Raw genomic sequence first — 20,259 nt, forward strand, 5'->3', positions numbered from 1 at the left:
AGTGGGCCTTTAAGAAAGTATTTTTAAATTGTCTAGGGATAAGAGCAGATTATTAAGCTAGATATTTAATGGAAGAGTGAAATTATTCTCTTACCTATGTAGTTGAATATATTCTCTAGGTCTGTTAAGCAGGTGAAGAAATCTGTCAACAATCTTGTTTTTTCCTACACCCTGTAATTAAACAGAAAATTGTAATAGAGTATTTTTATATTTAGAGACTGTTCAAAAGGCAAACCTCAAATTTTTCCATATCAGATTGAATCGTTTTTGAAAATGCATATTATACATGTATATATATTTGTTATAGTAAATCACACAGGTAATTATACATACAGTAAAAATACACATATCCTGTGTATTTTAAGACTTTCACATTTATTTTATTACTGCATTTTTTTTAAGGAATGTATATACACTTGCTATTTCATTGGTTGAAAAAATTCCTGAGTAAGGAAATTCCCTCTAGAAATATAGATTGGCACTTGGCAATTTCTAAATTAGAATGTTGCTTAGGCCACTGAGAGGTTATGCTCTTCCTAGGGTCACACAGCAAATATATATATCAGAGATGGAACTTGAAACCAGGTCATCCTGTCTCAAAGACAGAAATCTCTTTTCACTATGCCACCTACATTGCCGCTTTTACTGATCTAATTTTTAAAAAAGACCTTTTGTATTGAATTTTGGTATTCTAAATTTCATGTTCTAAATAAAAACAAAATTTTTTTGCATCAGGAGAAACTAAGTGAACATCTAACAGTAGTGATTCTAATCACTTTTCCTGCCAATTTATAAAACCTTCAAAGTACTGTTTTCAGTTACAAAAGGGTAACTATCATGATGTTTTCTTTTTTTCAACATTCCACCCTTATTCCCACACCTTATTCCAATTCTACAAAAGTCTGGTGAGATAAAAGCATATCCTATGTTCAAAACAAAGTAAATCTTAACTGCATTATGTTCTTTCTAGACCTACTCTCATTTCCTTACCACATGCAGTTTCAGAGAAGATGCTAACATTTTGTAGGAAACAGAAAGGAGCAGATTAAAAATGGAATCCACCCCCATGCTGTTTCCATTTTCAAAGTTCCAACCTTAAAGGTGGAATACTGCTGATAAAGGGTAGGATTTTAAGAAGGAAATATGTATGGCCAGGGAAAGAAGAAGGTGTCTAAGGATAGATTTCAAAGCTAGGTTCTGTATGGTAACTGGCAATTAATGTTTCTTTCTGAATGAAACTGCTTATATGAAATCTCTCTTAAACCAAAGTGAATTTTGGGCATTTAGGTTCTCAATTTAGAAAGGCCCCTTGAATCCTGGGAAGCACTGCTGAATGATTCCCTTTAGGAAGTTTTTGGAAGCAGAAAATATACTAAAGACTACTTGGAAACTTTTGTTATTTGGCAACTCCTTATTCTAAGAAGGTAATATAGGTAATACATCATTGCTCCGTAATTTTTCCAAAATATGAGTAAAAAAATTATAATGCAACAAAAGGAAAGAACGGGCTTGAATTTTTGCTTCTTCTTGATAGTATGGCTCCTTTTCAATCAGAGACTATTTTAAAAAAAGAATTATAATCTTTGGGAACTATGGGGATAATGAATTTGTATATCAATCAAGAGAAACATAACATTACTGTAGGTACAAGAGATTTTCAGACAGCATTTATTTCATACCATCTCCTTGCACTCTACCCCACCCCCAATTTTAAAGACAAGAAAACTGTAGGCCAGAGAAGACATGACTAATTAGTGGCTGGGACCACACTGCTTCACCCACTACTATAACCAATTCAGTTTTAAAACTGTTTTTGTATGCTTTAGGTTGGGAGTGACTCCATCCTCAGACATGAGCCATTACTAGGCAAAACTCTTGAAATTTAACTTACTTTTCAGTCCACAACCTAAGTCCTGAGGCTAAAAGAATGGTAATGCCACTAGAAGAAAGGAGGACCTTTGGTGAAATGCCTAATCTTAGGTAACAATAATAACCTTTTCACAGGGACACAGTACAGATTCTTCTGGAATATTATTTTGATTTTTAAAGGAGTGGATGACTTGCTAATAAATAGTTTATATAGATGACCCTCCCTTTTAGACTGTTAAAAAGGAGCCAGGTACAAAACATAGTTGCAGAAACAGAGAGTGCTTTTGAAGGATTATTTCATAAAAGACAATATGGTTACAAAATATTTCTAAGAAATGTGTACAAACTTAAAAGTTCTAGGTGAATTGAAGGATGACTATACATTTATCAACAATGAGAATTTGGAAGTCTAGAAAAATTAAGTATAAACTCTGGACAAAGATAAATTGCAATGACAAATAAGGATTTTCACTTTAAGGATTCATTTTAAACTGGCAGCAGTGGCAAGTACATGAGGAGGTTAAACTAATGAGAAAAAGGGTAGAGAATGGGTCAGGTTCTACCTTTCATCTACAGAACTGTATGAGCTACCAGAACTAAGAACAAAACTTGTTAACTCCACAGAATATGAAGATATTTTTATCTTTCAGAGATCTTTGTTTAATATCTAAATAATACAACTATTCTAAAATAATTTCAACTCAGGTAAAGCATCATAAAAAAGAAAATCACAACTGCATGTGAAATGTAAATATATAAGTTTTAAAAAGCATGTTGCAGTAAAAAAAAAGAAAGTAGATATTAAACTAAGGAAACAAGACATCAGGAAAAAACAATTAAAAAACACAAATAAAATAAAACACTTTTTTTGGGCCTATCTGAAGGTAAGGTGGAAAAGAATTTGAAAGGAAGAGAACATCATCACTCAGAGACTAATATTAGGCAATGGAGCAAAATAACTTGAATATTTTCCAGAAACTCCTCAAACAATTTATCAAAATTCCTAATGACTGATGAGATGAGGAACCCAGGCAGGGCATTTGCACCTATAGTAAATTTACCAAAATAGAGTAAACAAAGTACCTACCACTTTTTAGCTCTGTTAACCCTTTTATTGCTTATACTTTGGTCTGTTTATTTCTTCTATTTTTAGAATCATGAATGATTCTTTGGATTTGATTCATTATTACAATGCTTAAAGATTTTCCCTATACTGTATTAAGCATGGATCATTTCACTGGAAAGGTGCTATTTAAATTAAATAATATTTTAAAGAAAGCTGCACCATGGCAGATGAATCACTGGTTTACATTTTAAAAATTATACAATGTACCTTCCTATTCTTTGAAGCAATAATTTTTTCTTTAGTTATTTTCAAAAAAATTTATTTAGAATATTTTCCTATGGTTACATGATTCATGATTTTTCCCACCCTTTTTCCCTCCCCCTCCCAGAGCTGATAAGCAATATACATGTATCTATGTTCAAAACCTATTTCTATGCTATTCATAACTGCAATAGTGATCTTTTAACGCCAAAAACCTAATCACATTCCCACTGAACCATCTGATCAATCTTTCTTCTGTGTTTCTGCTCCCACAGTTCTTTCTCTGGATGTGGATAGTGTTCTTTCTCAAAAAAAAACCTCAGGATTGTCCTGGGTCAGTGAATTGCTGCTAGTATAGACATCCATTACATTCGATTGTACCACAGTGTATCAGTCTCTGTGTACAATGTTCTCCTGGTTCTTCTCGTTTTGCTCTGCATTTGAAGCAATATTTTGAGATGTTTAAAAGAATACTAAATTATGATGGATGTAGATTCTAGTCTAAATTGTATACCACTTAGTAGTTCTTAGTTATTTAGCAAATTAATCTTTCTGGGTCTCAATTTAGTTACCTGCAGAACTAGAGAGTCAGATTAAATAGCCTCTGATGTCTTTTCTAGGTATAAGATTCTGTTCTAAGAAAATCAGAAGCTGAGGGTCAGAGTACGCCTTTTAAGAAGCAAAGCCTCTACATCTCTAGGAAAGGCAAATAAAATAGGTGTTAGGTCAGTGTAGGATGCTCTGAAGCCTATAGGAGTAATATCTGGGAATCAGGTAAGAAAGTGCATTTAACTCTCTGAAACTACATACTCAGATAAAAGTAGGAAGCAAATTCTTAAATGGTTGACCAATTTATGTCAAATTAAATCCACTTCAGATAGTTTGCCAAGAGTTTCATTGAGGAGACAAGAGGAATACTGGTTAGGGTCACTGGGAACAAAATAATTAATTGAAGGACTGAATGAAAAAGAAAAACTAGGATCAAGGACCTTGTTCCATATAAATTTTTTTTTGTTGGTTAATACAAGGGGAATATTCTTCTTTTATGTTATGTTATGTTATATTATAGATGTTATTCTATAAGACTTAAAGACTAAGTACCTTAAACTCCTATATTTTCTCATATAATTACTACAAATTAGTAGAGGTCATTTTATGTAATATATATTAAATATACATACACATATGTATATACACATACAGAGGGAGAGAGAGAGAGAGAGAGAGAGAGAGAGAGAGAGAGAGAGAGAGAGTTAGTTAGTTAGTTTATAAAGCATTTCCCTTGAAAAAATCCTGTGAGAGATAGGTAGAGAATTCTTTCCTATTGAAAGAAGAAACTGGGTATCTTTGAAGTTGAGTGACTGGCATCTAAAGGATCATTGCTAATAAGTGTTAGAGCCAAGTCTCAAATCCAGGACTTGTAGTAGACATCTCCATGGAATTAATAGGAACCTGGTGTCACTTAATCCACCAAGTATAAATAGTGAAATCTGTATTCTGATGATCTATCAATGGGTTTGGGAAAGATGTGGATCATAAATATTAGTGACATAATTCTGACAATAAGACATCGGTATCACCAAAGCAGCAAGAAAGAATTGCTAAAAAAAAATCAAAGGAATCTAGTGTCTGAGAAAATAAAATGCAGATCTAAAACACACCAGAAAGAATTGTTAAGGAAACTTACATAGACAAACTGACTTGGGAGAGAGATAGTAGAGAATATTCACATATTTCCACTATTTAAGTCACTCAATTTTAATGAGGAAGGTTTGAGGAGGAAAGAATAATCATTTCCTTTGATGAAATTGAATGCTTCACAGCCAAGGTCCAGAGTCATTGGAAGACTATTTTTTTAAAAGACTAATTCCTTGTTGTCACTCCAAGCTAGAGCTAAAAAGTGAAAAATTTATGGCCAGATTATTCAGTATCTCAGCAGGCATCAGATACTCCAACATAGGACACAAAGATTTTTTCATCTGCCACACTCTGTTAATAGTCTTTTACTATGGTTAAATTTAAATGTATGGTTATTTTGAAAACAAGCTGAATTCAGTCAAGCAATATTCAGTTGCCTTAAAAATAACTGGTTCTTTTACACAACTGAACCATTTCTTTTTAAAAGTAGTTTGTGCCTACAGATACAGTATAAGAAAAGTGTTTCTCTTTCTCAATTATTCTTGTTCCACAAATATTTATCTAGTATCTACTATGTGCAAGGCTAGGTAATGGGGGAGGATAAATGGTATATGAGACTGAGACTACCTCTGCTCTCAAGGAGCTTATACTCTACTAGGGGAGACAAGACATAAACAAAAATAGCTAATACTCTAGTATGCCTGGAGTAAACATAGGGTGAGATAATGGATGAGAAACAAATGTGAAGAGCTGTATAAGTTGGTCTATTCATTTTTATGTTCTTAAGTAGGAAGAAGGGAGTCCTTGAATATTTGTTAGCAGGAGAATAACAAAAATATAAACAATTAGCATTTACATAGCACTCTATGGTTTGCAAAGTTCTTTACAAATATTGCCTCTTTTTAGCTGCCCCACAACCTAAGGAACTAGATGCTGTTATTATACCCCTTTTACAGATGAGGAAAGTGAGGCTGAAGGTTCGGGACATGCACAGGATCACACAGCTAGGAAGTGTTTGAGGCAGGATAAGGACTGAGGTTTTTCTGGCTCCAAGTCCAGCAGTCCATCTACTTTGCCATCTAGCTGCCACCAGAGCAGAAAGCAATCAGTGCTTCATAGGATTGTTACTTGTATCATGGATTAAAAGATTCCATGGGAAAGGGAAATAATAGGCAGAATAACAAATATTAAAATATGAAGAATAGGCATTAGAAAAGCTGAATGTGGCTTCTTTGTGGGAAAGGAGTGGCCTGGTAGGGCAAAAAACATTAGTGACTTCTAATGAAAGAAAAAATAATTATAAAAATTCATTTAAAAATGTGTTAATAATTAGACTATAAAAGGGCTATTGGCTTTAAAAAGTTGGCAAAATCTCACAGATTACATTACTAGAATGAAAATGGTTAAAAATCATTTTCACTTATTATTAGAAAGTCTTATAAAGCTTATAAATTTAAGTTACTTCAATGTTTTATATCATCCAAATACAAAGTTCCTAACTTTGTCATCTGTTAGGAATTACACAGTAATTTATAGATAGATTTGCTTCTACTGGGAATCATTGTATTTGTAGAAACTCTTCTTATAGAAACTATCAAATAAACTTCAAATCGTTATATAGAAAAATAAAGCATTAGAAATATTAGATGAACTCTGCTCATTAAGTCTTTTTTTTTCTTTAAACTACATCTGTCCAGTATTAGAGTAATTTTCAAGACAGATAAAAACATTCTGATTACAAATATAAAATCTATAGCCCCAAGTTTACTGAGTAAAAATGTACAGAAAAGCTCTTATTTTTCAAATGTGAATGTTTAAATCAAACAGAAAGCATTTATGGAAGAGTAAGAGAAAGGCAAGTTTATTTTGGAGGAAGCATTTGGGGCAGAGAAAAAAAAGGCTCTCCTGAGGAAAAATGACCATTACTTCTTTTTTCCCTTATACTTTGCCTGAAATAAATAGAAAGCAATGCTATGATCAGGAACAGCATGAAAGTTACAGTTTATATGAAGGCCTAAGTGCTGCTGTAATTACATCAGGTGGAAAATAATGTGTACTTCTCTACTGCTGTGGTTCTATGATATTTATCAGGTAACTGGGTGGCCATCTGAGGCACAATTTTGAGGTGATCCTTCATTCCTATTTTGCCCAAAGGTAGTTGCACTTGACTTCCTGAAAGTGCCATGTTGCAGGCTATCAATCCTATTCAGTGTATAAATGGAGATTTTTGAACCTTGGACTTCATCCTCCATAAGTCCTTAGTTTTCCCAAAATTCCCTTTAATTTCTCCTGCACCTCCATGTTTACGTGGTCACATTATTGTTTTATAGTTCGCTGTAACTCCTCCCTCTGCCTCATTTGGTGATTTGGAGCAGAGCAGGATAGAGAAGGGAGGTAACAGGACGCGGGTCTTTTAAAATGACTCTCAGCTTGGCACGTGGCTTCATTTTTCTAATGACTACCAATAAATCTTTTAAAACCATAATATTTTTAAATCTATCCTTTTATATCCATTTTATTTCTTACATTAAAATGTTGAATCATGGTATAAAGGGTAAGAGAGCTTTGAACATTACTTTGCTGAAATAAGACACAAGGAGCTAGATTTTTTTTTCCATTTCAGTATTTTGTTGTGATCTATAGTTTGTAAGTCTTTTAGCTACCCAACACATGTGAATCTCATCCAATATTGTAAATTCCTTGAAAAGATGGTGTTATCTTTGAGGAAAGGGTGTGTCTGGATTTAAAATACCTCAAATCAACAGTTGTTCTTTTTTAATTTTCTCATTCTAAATGTTGCCATGGGTAATAGAGCAAACTTACCAAGCACATCTAAATTTACAATTTTAACACTGTTTAGAAAGCTTCTTCCAGGGCTTTCTGCCAGTTCCTAGTTTGCAAACAGACAACAAAGCAGTCTATATCTGTCTAATGGCAGTTTCATTTTTAAAGGGCATTCACTATAATTTGAAACAAAATATCATCAGCTCATTCTAGAGAATCTAAGCTATTTAAGGGCAGGGATGATTTCATTTTTGGCTTAGTATCTCTGATGCCTAGCACAGTACCTCACACATAGAGGGAGATGAATGAAGACTAGATTTCACTGATTTAGGGGACTCCCTCAACTTAGCACCTTCTCTGCAACTTTGTCTAAGAGGCTGCTTAGGGTAAAGGCTGCATAGGCCCACCTCACTTCTGAGTGCAGCCCAAACCAGATTACACTCTAAGTGGGAAATGCTAACAAAATAAATAAATAAAAATAAAACAAAACAAAACAGAGATACTATCACATTTTAGAACCAAGTCAGTATGCCACTTGCGGAGATTTCTATGCATGGATTAATGGTCCCCACTTGTATTTGAATTAGATATTACTGGCCAAAGGTCATACGATAAGTATGTCTGATATGGGCCTGGAAATCAACATCTTTCTGGTTCCCAGGCCCATGCTCTGTTCAATGTACCATAATACTTTTTATATCTTTTGGTTTCATAGACAGTAGGTAGACACTTCATAAATGCTTATAAATTCATAGTTGAATATATTAGATCAGGAATCCAAAGCTTCTCCCATGGGTGGATTTTGTAGTGATGATCATCTAATATTTCACAAAGAAACTGAGATGTACTATTGGATATGTATAATGGTTCACTGTGCTTTAAAAAAATCACATAAAAAGGGTTTGCATTTCTGTTTCCAGATGGCTGTCACTTTATATGTAAATGATATTCTCACTATAGGAACTTAATGTTTGAAACCTTAAACTACTCCCCCACCCTTACCAACTTTTGCTTTTTTTGGTTTGTTTCTATCATATTATGAGGGAAGCAGATTTGGGGAATAAAGTGCAAAAAAAAAAAAGACTCAGAATAAAGAAGAGAGAAGAAATGAGCCAGGGCATTTGTTAAAACTTTTGACAAGACATCTGTGTCATTGATTACAATGGAGCACGTAAGAATCAAATGAAAACTTCTAAATGAGTTGGACTCCAATGGAAATGCGATCAAAGAGACACAGAATGCAAAATCTTTTCTTGGAAGCCCTCTAGCTCCCATTCCCTGACTTGGCTTCATGGCAGGCCTATTGGCTTGGGTCTAGATGTTATAAAAATTTCTCTAAACTTAATTGGATATATTTCTGACAGCCTTGTTCTTGCTCTTACATAAAAAAAAATAAAAGAGTGAAATCAGTGGTACCTCCATCAACTCATATTATTTTTTCTTATAATAGTGTCCTGAAAAGTTTCCTACTTCTACAATATGGCATATAGAAACTGAAGGAAAGATAGAACTGGGGCAGGTAAAAAGATGCTCTACTTAGCACCTTAGACTAAAAAAGATATGTTTAGAAAAATGTTATGCTTGACTCAGATGGCAATACTTTTCTAATGAGTACCAGGGATGATGCCAAAACTCTTTTATGTCTATAAGAGTGTTTGTTTTTTGCTTCAGTTGGGAAGCAACACCAAAATCATGAGTTTCTGATGTATGTATATATTCTACTCAATGGATACAATCTTATAAGTGAAGGAATTCAGAAAATCTGATTGTGAATCTTTTGAAAGTCATCAAACCAAGTCTAAATTATTTCCAAAGCGTATTAGCTATCTATAAGGGCATTTTTCTAAGAGGGTTCATAACATAAGATACACTTTCATTAATTCATTTTTATTGAGTACCTAATTACATTCAAGAAACTATAAGAAGGGCAAAGATGAAGAAGACAGTCCCTTTCTTCAAGGAGTTTATAATCTAGCAAAGAAAAGGATGATAAATTAATAGATTTAGATCTGGAACCACAAAGACCACTTAGTGCAATTTATTCCTTTTACAGATTTTTTGGGAACTAAAGTCTGGAGATGTTAAATGATTTGCTTCAGGTCAAGTCAGGTAATTAAATGGCTCTGTCACAGAAACTTACAAGAGAAGTAAAAAGTACAAAAGGTGTTCAAAGAAAGGAAAGATCATTTTCCAAGTCTTCATGGAGAAGGTAACTGATAAACTGTTCTTTGAAGTAATGGTAGGATTGAAATAGGTAGGATGGAGAGTAAAATGAGGGAGGCCTTCCAGGCTGTGGAAACAACAGGAACAGTTGGATGGTGGAAAGTACAGGGAATATTTAGGAATGGCAAGTAGTCCAATTTGAATGGGAGGCAAATAACTGAAAGGATATAAACTGACAATCTATTTTCAGTATTGAAAAGCTTTTAGAGTTTTATAATAAAATTAAAATAAAACTATTCTGACAATGTACATAAAAGAGTAAATCCTCAATGTAAACATGCTCTCTTTTTTTTTCCTCTAAAGTAAAAAGTTCCATTTATGGAAGATGATAGCCAGCGATATATAATGATTTCCATCCTGGATTTCAAAAGGTGAAAGCAAGATATATCATATAGTGAAAGAATCATTAAAACAGCACAGTGTTTCATTAACATGTTAAATGAGTTATTTAATAGTCACACTACATACACCAGAAGGCAGATATTTTTTCACGAATGAGAGAAGTTCCAACTTGTTATACATTCCAATATACCCAGAGGCACTGATCTCAATGAACATATATGAGTAACTTAGACTTGACAATGTATGTATGATCAGTTTTTATCTTCCCACTCTGTATGTTCATAAAAAATCAAAATTTCATTAAAGGAAAGCATGTTATTTTTCTATGTATGTATGTACACATGATTGTATTTTGTTTCACATTAGTCATACCCAAAACATTTTTTTTATTCACAAATTTTATTTTCCAAGCAGCAACAAAAAAATCATGAATAATTACTTTGATCTGAATCTTATAGTTTCTCCTTTATGAAATCTGGTATAATACCAAATGCATAAATCCTTAGCTCAGTGATGGGCAAACTTTTTAAAGAGGGGGCCAAAGGAAAGGAAATGCCTGCGACAGTCTGTTTCTAAGGCAACTCTTTCGAAGTTTCATTGTCTTGTATCCTACTCACTGTATTCATCAGTTTAGGAATAATGTCAAACAGCTGGATAGAACATTTCAGGGGGCCGCATCTGGCCCACAGGCTGTAGTTTGCCCATCACTGCCTTAGCTTTTTCATTTTAAATTCCTACTGATTACATTTTTCACTTTCTCTCTGAATCTTAAACTTTTGTATTCTTGCTCAGACTGAAAGTAATCAGCCAGATTATATGGATCTATTCACCCTTAAAGAAAAGAAGAAAAAAGAGAGGAGAGGCAAAGATAACAAAGGTTCTTTTCTTTCTTTCTCCCTGTCTCATTTTTGTTTTTATGATACTTTTCTTTAGAGAAACTGAATAATTCCAAAATGGATCAAAATTGTTGAAGGAGTCACAAATAGATGATCCTCCTCCCACAGAAAATAAAAAAAAGGAACTCTGAAGATTAGAAAAGTTGCCTAAAACTTCTTGATGGAATGTCCTACCTGAATGCCTAAAGTGGAGAGAACAGAGTTCCACAAAAGGTACATTATTTCATCAACAAGGGATTATTTCATCAGTGGTGACCCATGAGTTAGACGATAAGCATTTATTAAGTGCCTACTATGTGCCAGTCACTGCCCTAAGGGGTAAGGATTCAAAGAAAGGAAAAGAGTCCCTGTCTTTAAAGAGTTTACAATCTAACAAAGGAGACCACATGCAAACAAACATGGACAAACAAGTTATATCCTAGGATTTATTAACATGGCACCATGTAAGTTTTCAGAACCTCCTGAAACTCCTCTTCTTTCAAGGAAATATATCTATTTTACATAAAATTCAGATATATCTCAAAGTAGTTTACTAATGCTGGTTGTCTCCACGTTGGAATTCTACACATGTGGGTTCTGGGGCTCTTAATAAATCACTTAAATACAATACTTGTTTTGGTTCTAAATTTTAAAAAGCAAGAGAATCTCTATATGAATCATACAAAAAACAGTTAAGTAGGCTATAGTTTTGTAAATATAACAAAAGATAATAGTAGTCGCTTAAACTCACCTGGTTACCAACCAACAGCAGATGTTCTCCCAGAAGAAAATCTTTGAGCATATCTTCCATCAGTATCATGTGCTAAAGAAAGAGAGTAAATCAACTTCAAGTTAATGGTGAATTATGGGCCAATGATCTTTTATTTGACATATAAATTACTTTGAGGAAAACTGAAAAAAAGTTCTCATAACAGTTTCCAAAAATTTATTAAAAAGATAATTATAAGCAAACAAATAAAATGTGCATAATCGATGAAGGCACTGATTTTGAAAAATTCTACTTGGGTAATACTAAGTTAATGGGGAAAGACAAGTTTTCCAACATGTTTATACTTTAATTAAAATCTTCAGTCCTAAAATTATGCAGTTTATCTATTAAAAATACCAACTATTTTAATGGTGTTAATAACCCCATTTAGAGTTTGCCAAATTACTTGGGCTTTAACATATAACTTTTTAAGAATTACCTTTGATAAAGATGCTTATGCTAAATTAAAATGCTAAATGTTTACAAAAATACACTTTTTTTGTTCAAATGGTAAAAGTGATTATCATAAAATTAAAGCTTTTTTGTGATCAAATTCTTCCTAAGGAGAAATCCTATTTCTCATCATCATCATATTCTGCAAATAGGTTATCAGTAAGTAGGTCATTAGAGACTCTATCATAACTTGTGATTTTCTCCTCCCTATCCCCTTTTTCTTTCCTTTAAAAATTAGTCATTTGTAAATACTGTTTATACCAACCCATCTTTTAAAGTATATGACTTTGCTTTCAAAACAAATGAGTAGTTTCTGAACGAACACTGAATATATTGAAATGCTTCATTTACAATTCTTCAATCAATAAAGTCGCTAATCTTGAGCAAAGTGAAATGTTCTCTCTAGATACTTCAGTTGTCTAGATCAGTGATGGGCTGACCTCTTTTTAAAGAGGGGGTCAAAGGAAAGGAAATGCTCATCTTTCAGTCTGTTTCTAAGGCAACTCTTTTGAAGTTTCATTGTATTGTATCCTACTCATTGTATTCGTTAGATTAGGAATAATGCTGTGTGGCCTGATAGAACATTTCAGGGGGCTGCATCTGGCCCACGGGCCATAGTTTGCCCATCATTGGTCTAGATTTATTACACATTATTCTCCTCCAAGCACACTCTCCATCAGCCCAACTGGCTTTCTTTCTGTTCCTCATTCATGAGAAATCCTCTCTCCATGCCTTTCAGGGATTGTTGCTCTTGCTCAGGCTCTCGTCTCATTTCTCTCTCTCATAATCCCTACTCTACTTCATGCCTTAACATAGTTTTACATGCCCCCAGATTACCTTATACCTGGGCTGTCTGTACCCTTTCAGCTTGACCCAAAGTTTCCCAAGGGCTGAGACTGATACCATTCTTTGCATCCTCATTGCCTGGCATATACTAGGCGACTGATGGTGAACCTTTTAGAGACTGAGTGCCCAAACTGCAACTCTCATGTGAGCCCCTGCCTTATCCTGCACAGGAGAAGGAGGAAGTGCTCCCATTGGGCTGCTGGGCAGAGGGGTGGATGATGGGAGAAATGTCCTCAGGCAAGTGTGGAGAAGGGAAGCAGAGAAGCCCCATCTGGCATATGTGCCATAGGATTACCAACATGGTTCTAGGTCCTTAATAAATGCTTCTAGATTGATGGATTCAAGAGGAAAGTTGTATCATTCACTTAAGAATAGTCTCCACAAAAAGTAAACCCCTCCAAAAATTCTGGTTTTATGAATTATGTAGCCAGGCTTTTAGTATTGAGCCTCTCTGAATTTAGCAAGGCTAGAAAACAGAAAATATACACAATCTATTTCTAAACCCACACTTGAAGATTTTTCAGTTTGGGAGAATCTGGCAGAGTTTATGCTGTACTCTCCTGGCATAGCCATTCTAGGATTATCTCTATTCCACAATGAGTCACTGAAGCATAGCTTTAGTGGAAGACTCATTTGTAATGATACAAAAGATGATGTGGTCGTTATTGTTTAAAGACTCCCTAAAGGAGCAAATTGGCTTAATTTTTTAAAAGCCCATGCTTGCACAAATGGCAATTAATGTTTCAAAATCTTAATCACCCACACCAAAGGAAAATTTTTCTTAAACATTATTGCCTTTTTAGCTGATTGGCTAATTATCAAGACTTCTTAGAAATAGCTAAAAAATGGAACAAAGACAATTCCTGAGCCAACTTGATTTTAAAAGCCAAACAGTTAGATGGCATGTCTTTATTATAATAGTATTTTAAACACTATTTGGTGCCTTTGATAAATATGTAACAGATTAATTTCCCTTATGGAATTCTTTTCCTACAAAGAAACTCTCCTTAAGCCCCTACCATTTCCATTGTCCTTTCTCACAGCAGATGATCTCACCTCCTACTTGCTCAAAAATAAGAGGTTTTATTCACTCCTTTTGTTTCTGCATCAGGCATTTCTAGATAAACACCATGCCCAACATGCTCCAAATTGAGCACTTCCCTGTCACAAGGAAAAACAGCTATGTAAATACAATATAATTGCTGCTTTTGATAAAGTACGTAACATTTTGCTGAGAGATTCATCTTCTAGGGCCTTGAAAAAGGTTGAGGGCATCCACCATGAGTGAACTCATCCACAACTCACTTCCTCTTAGCAAACAGGTAAAGTATCATCTTTGGAGGGTTCAAATTCTTGGTTTGATCATATTTAATAGTTGTGTGTCCCCACTGGGTAATTCCCTCAACATTTTTATTACTCAGTTTCTTTATCTGTAAATGAAGGGATCATAAAAAATAAATGCAACTCTAAATCTATCATATGCAAAGCAATAGGCTAGGTACTGGACATAGAAAACTAAAATAAAAAATGGCCCCTCCCCTCAAGGAACTTACATTAAACTAGGGGACAATAAAAGACATCTGTAGATAAGCAAATACAATACAATTTGAAGAGGGAGAGAGACTAGCATCTAGGTGGATCAGGAAAGACTTTGCTTACGAGGTGACAGCTGAGCTGAGTCTAGAATAGGGATTCTTAATAAGGGGTTGATGGACCCTTAAGTGGTCCTTAGACAGGTTTCTGGGGGTCTCTGAATGTGGATGGCAAAATTTTTATTTTTACTACCTCTAACTGAAATCTAGCATTTCCTTCCATTCAGATATGAATTGGAAAAAAAGACATTATTCTGAGGGGTCCATAGGCTTCACCAAAAAGATTTATGACACAAAAAATATTATGACTCTCTGCTCTAGCACAGTGTCAGTATTCTATGAGGTGGAAGGGAGGAAGATCTTTAAGATATGAGATATGGCCTATATACAGAGGTAGGAGGATTATTAAATTTGGAGCACAATTAGTAAGCAAATATAGCTGGAATGGATTGTGTAGAGATGAGTAATACTAAATAAAAGTCTATAAAGATAGGTGGAAGTATGATTTGAAAGGGCTTTCAATGCTGGGCTATATTTTGTCCTAGAGGAATCAAGGAGCTATTGAGGATTTTTAAGGATACTGCCACAATCTGACTTATGCTTTTGGGGGGGGGCTAAGGGAATGGATTTTGGCATGTTGATTTCAGTAATAAATATATATGAGGAAATTCTTCCTACCAGTTCTGCAACTTTATAGCCATAGATTGGAGACAAAAGAAACTGGAAGCTGGGTGCCTGAGCAGAAGGCTAATACCAGGCAAAAGGTAATAATGGTTTTTCCTTAGGTCATTTAGTCATCTTGTATACAAAAACCCAACAAAGAGATAATTGTAGGTCACACATCAATTTCTTTTGCAGAAAGGATGAAAAGATAGAGAAATTCTGCATTAACTTAATGGACCCTTAATATTAAATCAACACACACTTTAATATTCAGTGACTCCAATGCAAAGAATGACTCCAAGGCAATGAACATGGGAAAGGGAAGGCAAAGATATGTTGGATAAAATGGTTCTGGTATAGTAAAAAAAGATAAGCCTATAAGTCCCACGTATATATTGCCTCAAAATCCAGAACACTGCAGAATCCCTAAACACAATCCAAATTTAGGAATTCAGATCGAACTATCTATACAGGCAAAACTAAGTAGATTAAAAATGCCAATTGTCCACAGTATGATATGCAGTTAGATGGGCAAGTTGTTCCATAAGATATAGATAAAGACATAAATGATATTGATATAACTTGGGCTGTTAGGACAATGGGAACAGAATAATAAGAGAATGTGCTGGATTTCTTTTTGAAAACTGGGCAATACTTTTAGTGACCCCAGATTTCTCCCTTTTTAACATCAGTAAGTTTCTGACAATGCTACATGGATATGAGTTACAAAATACCTACTTATCCAAAGAATTAAAGTTGAAGGTTACACAAAAGGCATAAAGAAGCCTATAGAAAGCAGGAGGAGGCTGCAGCATATTATCAATAAAGAACTGTGCAGGGGAATTAACATAAAGTACCTGCTCAGGGAGAATAATTTCAAATAAATAGTGGGCTGATTATCTAGTAAGCAGATATAATCAATGGTGCATGCTTTACGGGTACTCACACATTGACAATATATCTAGAGAAAAGCCACCAACAAAAGGTATTCCCTTACATAAGACATGGACAAGAAGCTGACACATAGGCTGTGCTGTGCACCTCCAGAATGAGTCCTGAAATCTTAGGAATCACAAATCCATCAAAGGCAACATATACTTGATCCAGTAACACTGGCTGTTCCCCAGTGAGACACTCCATCTCCAGCTCTGTGCATTCTCTCCGGCTGTCCTCTGTGCCGAGAATGCTCTTCCTTCTCTGCTCTGAATACTGTAATAAGGGAATCTGCAGGATGTAATATGGGACTGAAGCTAGGGGTAATAGCTGGTAGGAATAGGGAATAAGGCAAGGCAAGGGAACCAAGGCTGGAGGTAATCAAGGGACTAGGCTATAGGTTAGGCACTGTGGATAAGGGTTTGTGAATCCCTAAGGCAATACAGTGAATGAAGAAGGTACAATGATGAAGGTTGGTAGTTGAGGTAGTAGGAGAAATAAGGGAATGTCTGAGTTTAGGGAGTATAACACTGAGGTAACAAGGGTTGCAAGGGAGATGATGAGTTAATCTAAGGCAGGCAATAGCAGCAGGGAAACAGACTGAGACCTAGTTAGAGACAAACACTGAAGGGAAACAGAGTGAGCCCTTCAAGTAAAAGGACACTTTTACAGAGCAAGGTTAGAGCCAGCCACGGCCAGCTTGGAACTGACTTGAGGCTTTAATCAGTTTCAAAGGAAGGGACTGGAAGGAAATATTGAAGCTACACTTCCTTCAAAATGGATACCTTCAGCTTCCCTTAAACTCCAGAGAGCATGTTATTCCTCTCTCTCTTCCTCCCTCTCTTATTAATCTAATGAAGTAACCAGAAGGTCTTGATTAAATCCAAACGGAGTTTATTGTCTAGAAGACAATAGATTGGCAGGGTAGAGGATACAAGGTAGCCCTAACAGCCGCTTAGAGAAAGCTTCAGGTGGGGGAAGGGAGGCAGGAATGTGAGACTGAGAAAGGACCTGTCTTAACTCAGCTCTCAGGTGGTTTTGTAATCAATGGGGTTAGGAAAGTTGGATATAAAGATTCAATATATAATTTGTTGCAAGGGTAAGCCGTATTTGATTATTTAAAATATCAAGTTTAAACTAACACTCCGAACTACCCTCCTTTTAAACCCTCACAAGAATTCAGGCAGGAAGAATGAAAATGGGAATAGGGTATGGTAGGGAGATTCAAAGGAATTAGCTAAATTAACAAATATCAAAAGAAAAGCTGCAAAATATAGGCCAGGTTTCAATCTCAAGAATGAGCTCAGATGGACCCTGGTTCTCTCCATGAGTCCCAAGACCAACTGAACTTTTCCCAAGATTCTAAACTCCTTAACTGACAGAATGAATTCTGCAAAGCCTGCAAAACGGTTATGCCCCCCTCTGTACCACAATACTGACCTCTCTGGTTTCTTTTTAATCCCCCCACTTAAACTCCATCTTCTATGAGAATTTATCCTGTATTTAGTTTACTTTGTATATATTTGTTTGCATGGTGCCTGTCCCATTAGAAGCTCTTAGGAGGAAAAACAACATATAAATTTTAAATCGGTAATATCTTTGCTTTTACTTTATTTTAGAAGAGCCTACAACATTGCCTTCAAATAAAAGAATGCTCCCAACTTTATAAATGGTGATCAGAGAGTATTAGAAGTCTAGCAGGAAAAAAAGGAGCAGAATACCTGAAGTGAAATAATGTTAGTAATGTCAGAGATCACCAGGGACCACCTGTTTGGGGGTCCTGAGGGGCAAGAATGTAGGCAGATCCATGAGGGCAGATGGTGATCAATGACGTGGACCAAAGATGCTGGTGGCAATCAATGGCAACTTTATTGAGGGGAGTGAGGACTTTTATGACCAGCTGTGTTACTACCCAAACTTTACATACCCATGGTAATAGACAAATATTTACGTGGTAACAGGTAATGGTTAACAGAGAACCTCCCATCTCGTTTGGGGATTGGAGGATGATGGTGTCTTCCTTATGAGGATTGGAGGACCAGAGGGCATCCATGGGTTGCATGAAAACACATGCAAGAACTTGTTGGACATGTCCTAGGTGGAGAAGGCTGGGGATATTCTGGCAAAATGTATGGCTTCTTTTACTTGGGGGTTCTATCAATGTAACATTCATGGTAAACTAAACTTTGTAGAGTTTAGGCTAGGCATGCTTATTGCTCTAAACCGGACGCTCAAAAAACTGAATGTGTAAAGAAGATCACACATGCTGGCAATTTTATCTCCAGCAATATCATGCCTACAAGATTTCTTTTAGCAATAAAACCTACCACTTTGGCAGTACTCCTAAGGAGAGATGGTTTAAGACCTAGTCAGATAGCCAAATTTGGTGTCACATAATGTAGCTTGGTGCCATTGAAAGAAAATTGTATTTAGAATCAAGGGTCTAGGATGCAAATTGAACAGCTTAACTTGCATTTGTTTCATTTAATTTCTTCATATATCATTTAGTATAAAACTAATTCATCTTATATGCAATTAAGTATTATAAAGGTTAGTCCCAATTGTTAATTAACTGTGATTGATGAGAGTTAGCTTAAGTGCTTCTTATGTTAAGCACACATGTTGACTATCTCCTGATTCTGAATAAAAATAACAGAAATGATCATAGTCAGTTGTAAAAATAGGAATAGTATTTGCTTTTCTAGGGATGTATATCAATAGTAGGGTCTGTTATAATATTAATAAGTCTTTTCTTAAAATATTGTTTGAAGATAGTAGTGACAGGATCAATAAAGTGCTTAGACATTGTATCAGAATTTATTAACTATAATAGCTAACATATTTTGAGTATGTAGGTTTTGCTAATCAATGATTTATATCAACTTTCAAAAGCCTATATAAACAACTGTAAACATCCACAAGATGTCTTTCATCACATACTGGAAATGGTGATGGACCACTGATTATTTACATACAAATAAAGCCAGTTTTCAGCTAAAAAAAGAGTAGAAGCTCCTTGAGGGTTGGGATTTATTTTTTGCCTTTTTTTTTCATTCCAAGTACTTAGCACAGTGCCTGGTATAACAGGTACTTAATAAAGGTTTGTTAAATGGATTGAAACTAAACAGAAAACATCATCCTGCCTTTAAACAAGCAAATCTAATATGCTTCATCCAAGAAGGTCATGCACTCCACTAGAATGACACAAGGAAGACAGCAAAGTTCAGAAAAGAGAAACTAAAATGGAGGAGCAGAAAGGATTCCATACAAAGGTAAATTAGGAAAAAAAAAAAAGGAAAACCAGACAAATGTTGACAAAGTAGTTAATAGCAATTAGTAAGGTCATCCTCACACTTAACTGAAACTGGTTCACTAAATCTGTGTACTAGAACTATAGGATACCCTTTGTAGCTTGAAAGAGGTATTTTTAATATTAAGAAGAGATATTTTACCCAACAGGGGGTCTATTCATGAAATCTGTTACCCACAAGACATAGTATGGAAGAAAATTATTTTAAATTATAGCAGATTTCACCAAGGGAAAAATCTGTTAACCCATGGGTGCATTCCCCAAAATGAATTATTAAAAGAAGATGATAAGAATTTGGGATAGCCTGGCCTATCTAAAGAACTCTGTACTTGGGAGTTAGGAGACCTGGGTTCAAGTGCTGGCTCTGACAATTATCCTATTACTCAATTTCTCTCTGCTCTTAAATTTCTCCCCCCATGAGACTAAGGAAAGAATAATTCTACTAATTATTTTATATGGTTGTTTTAAGTGAGGGACTTTGAAAACTTTAAAGTACTATAGGAATAAATATTTAGCTATTATTATTATCATCACCGTGCATAAAAATTATAGTGGTTTTACAAGACATGGTCCTGCACTTAGTGGATCAAGAAGGGAGGAAGGAGGAAGTGGAAAAGAGGGAAGGAAGAACCAGG

At 35.1% G+C, this 20,259-nt stretch overlaps 1 protein-coding gene across 1 annotated transcript in view; it reads right to left on the reverse strand.

Annotated features, from left to right (window-relative positions):
* The window catches only part of VWA8 (von Willebrand factor A domain containing 8), a 519,173-nt gene that overhangs the window by 243,038 nt on the left and 255,876 nt on the right, over positions 1-20,259 (reverse strand). The window contains exons 20-21 of the mRNA XM_044669384.1: positions 11,810-11,881; positions 95-171 (exon numbers count right to left, since the gene is read on the reverse strand). Coding sequence (XP_044525319.1) covers positions 95-171; positions 11,810-11,881 — 149 coding nt within the window. The remainder of the gene's footprint in view (positions 1-94; positions 172-11,809; positions 11,882-20,259) is intronic.

Source organism: Gracilinanus agilis, chromosome 3, assembly GCF_016433145.1.
Source record: "Gracilinanus agilis isolate LMUSP501 chromosome 3, AgileGrace, whole genome shotgun sequence".
NCBI classification, from domain to species: Eukaryota; Metazoa; Chordata; class Mammalia; order Didelphimorphia; family Didelphidae; genus Gracilinanus; species Gracilinanus agilis.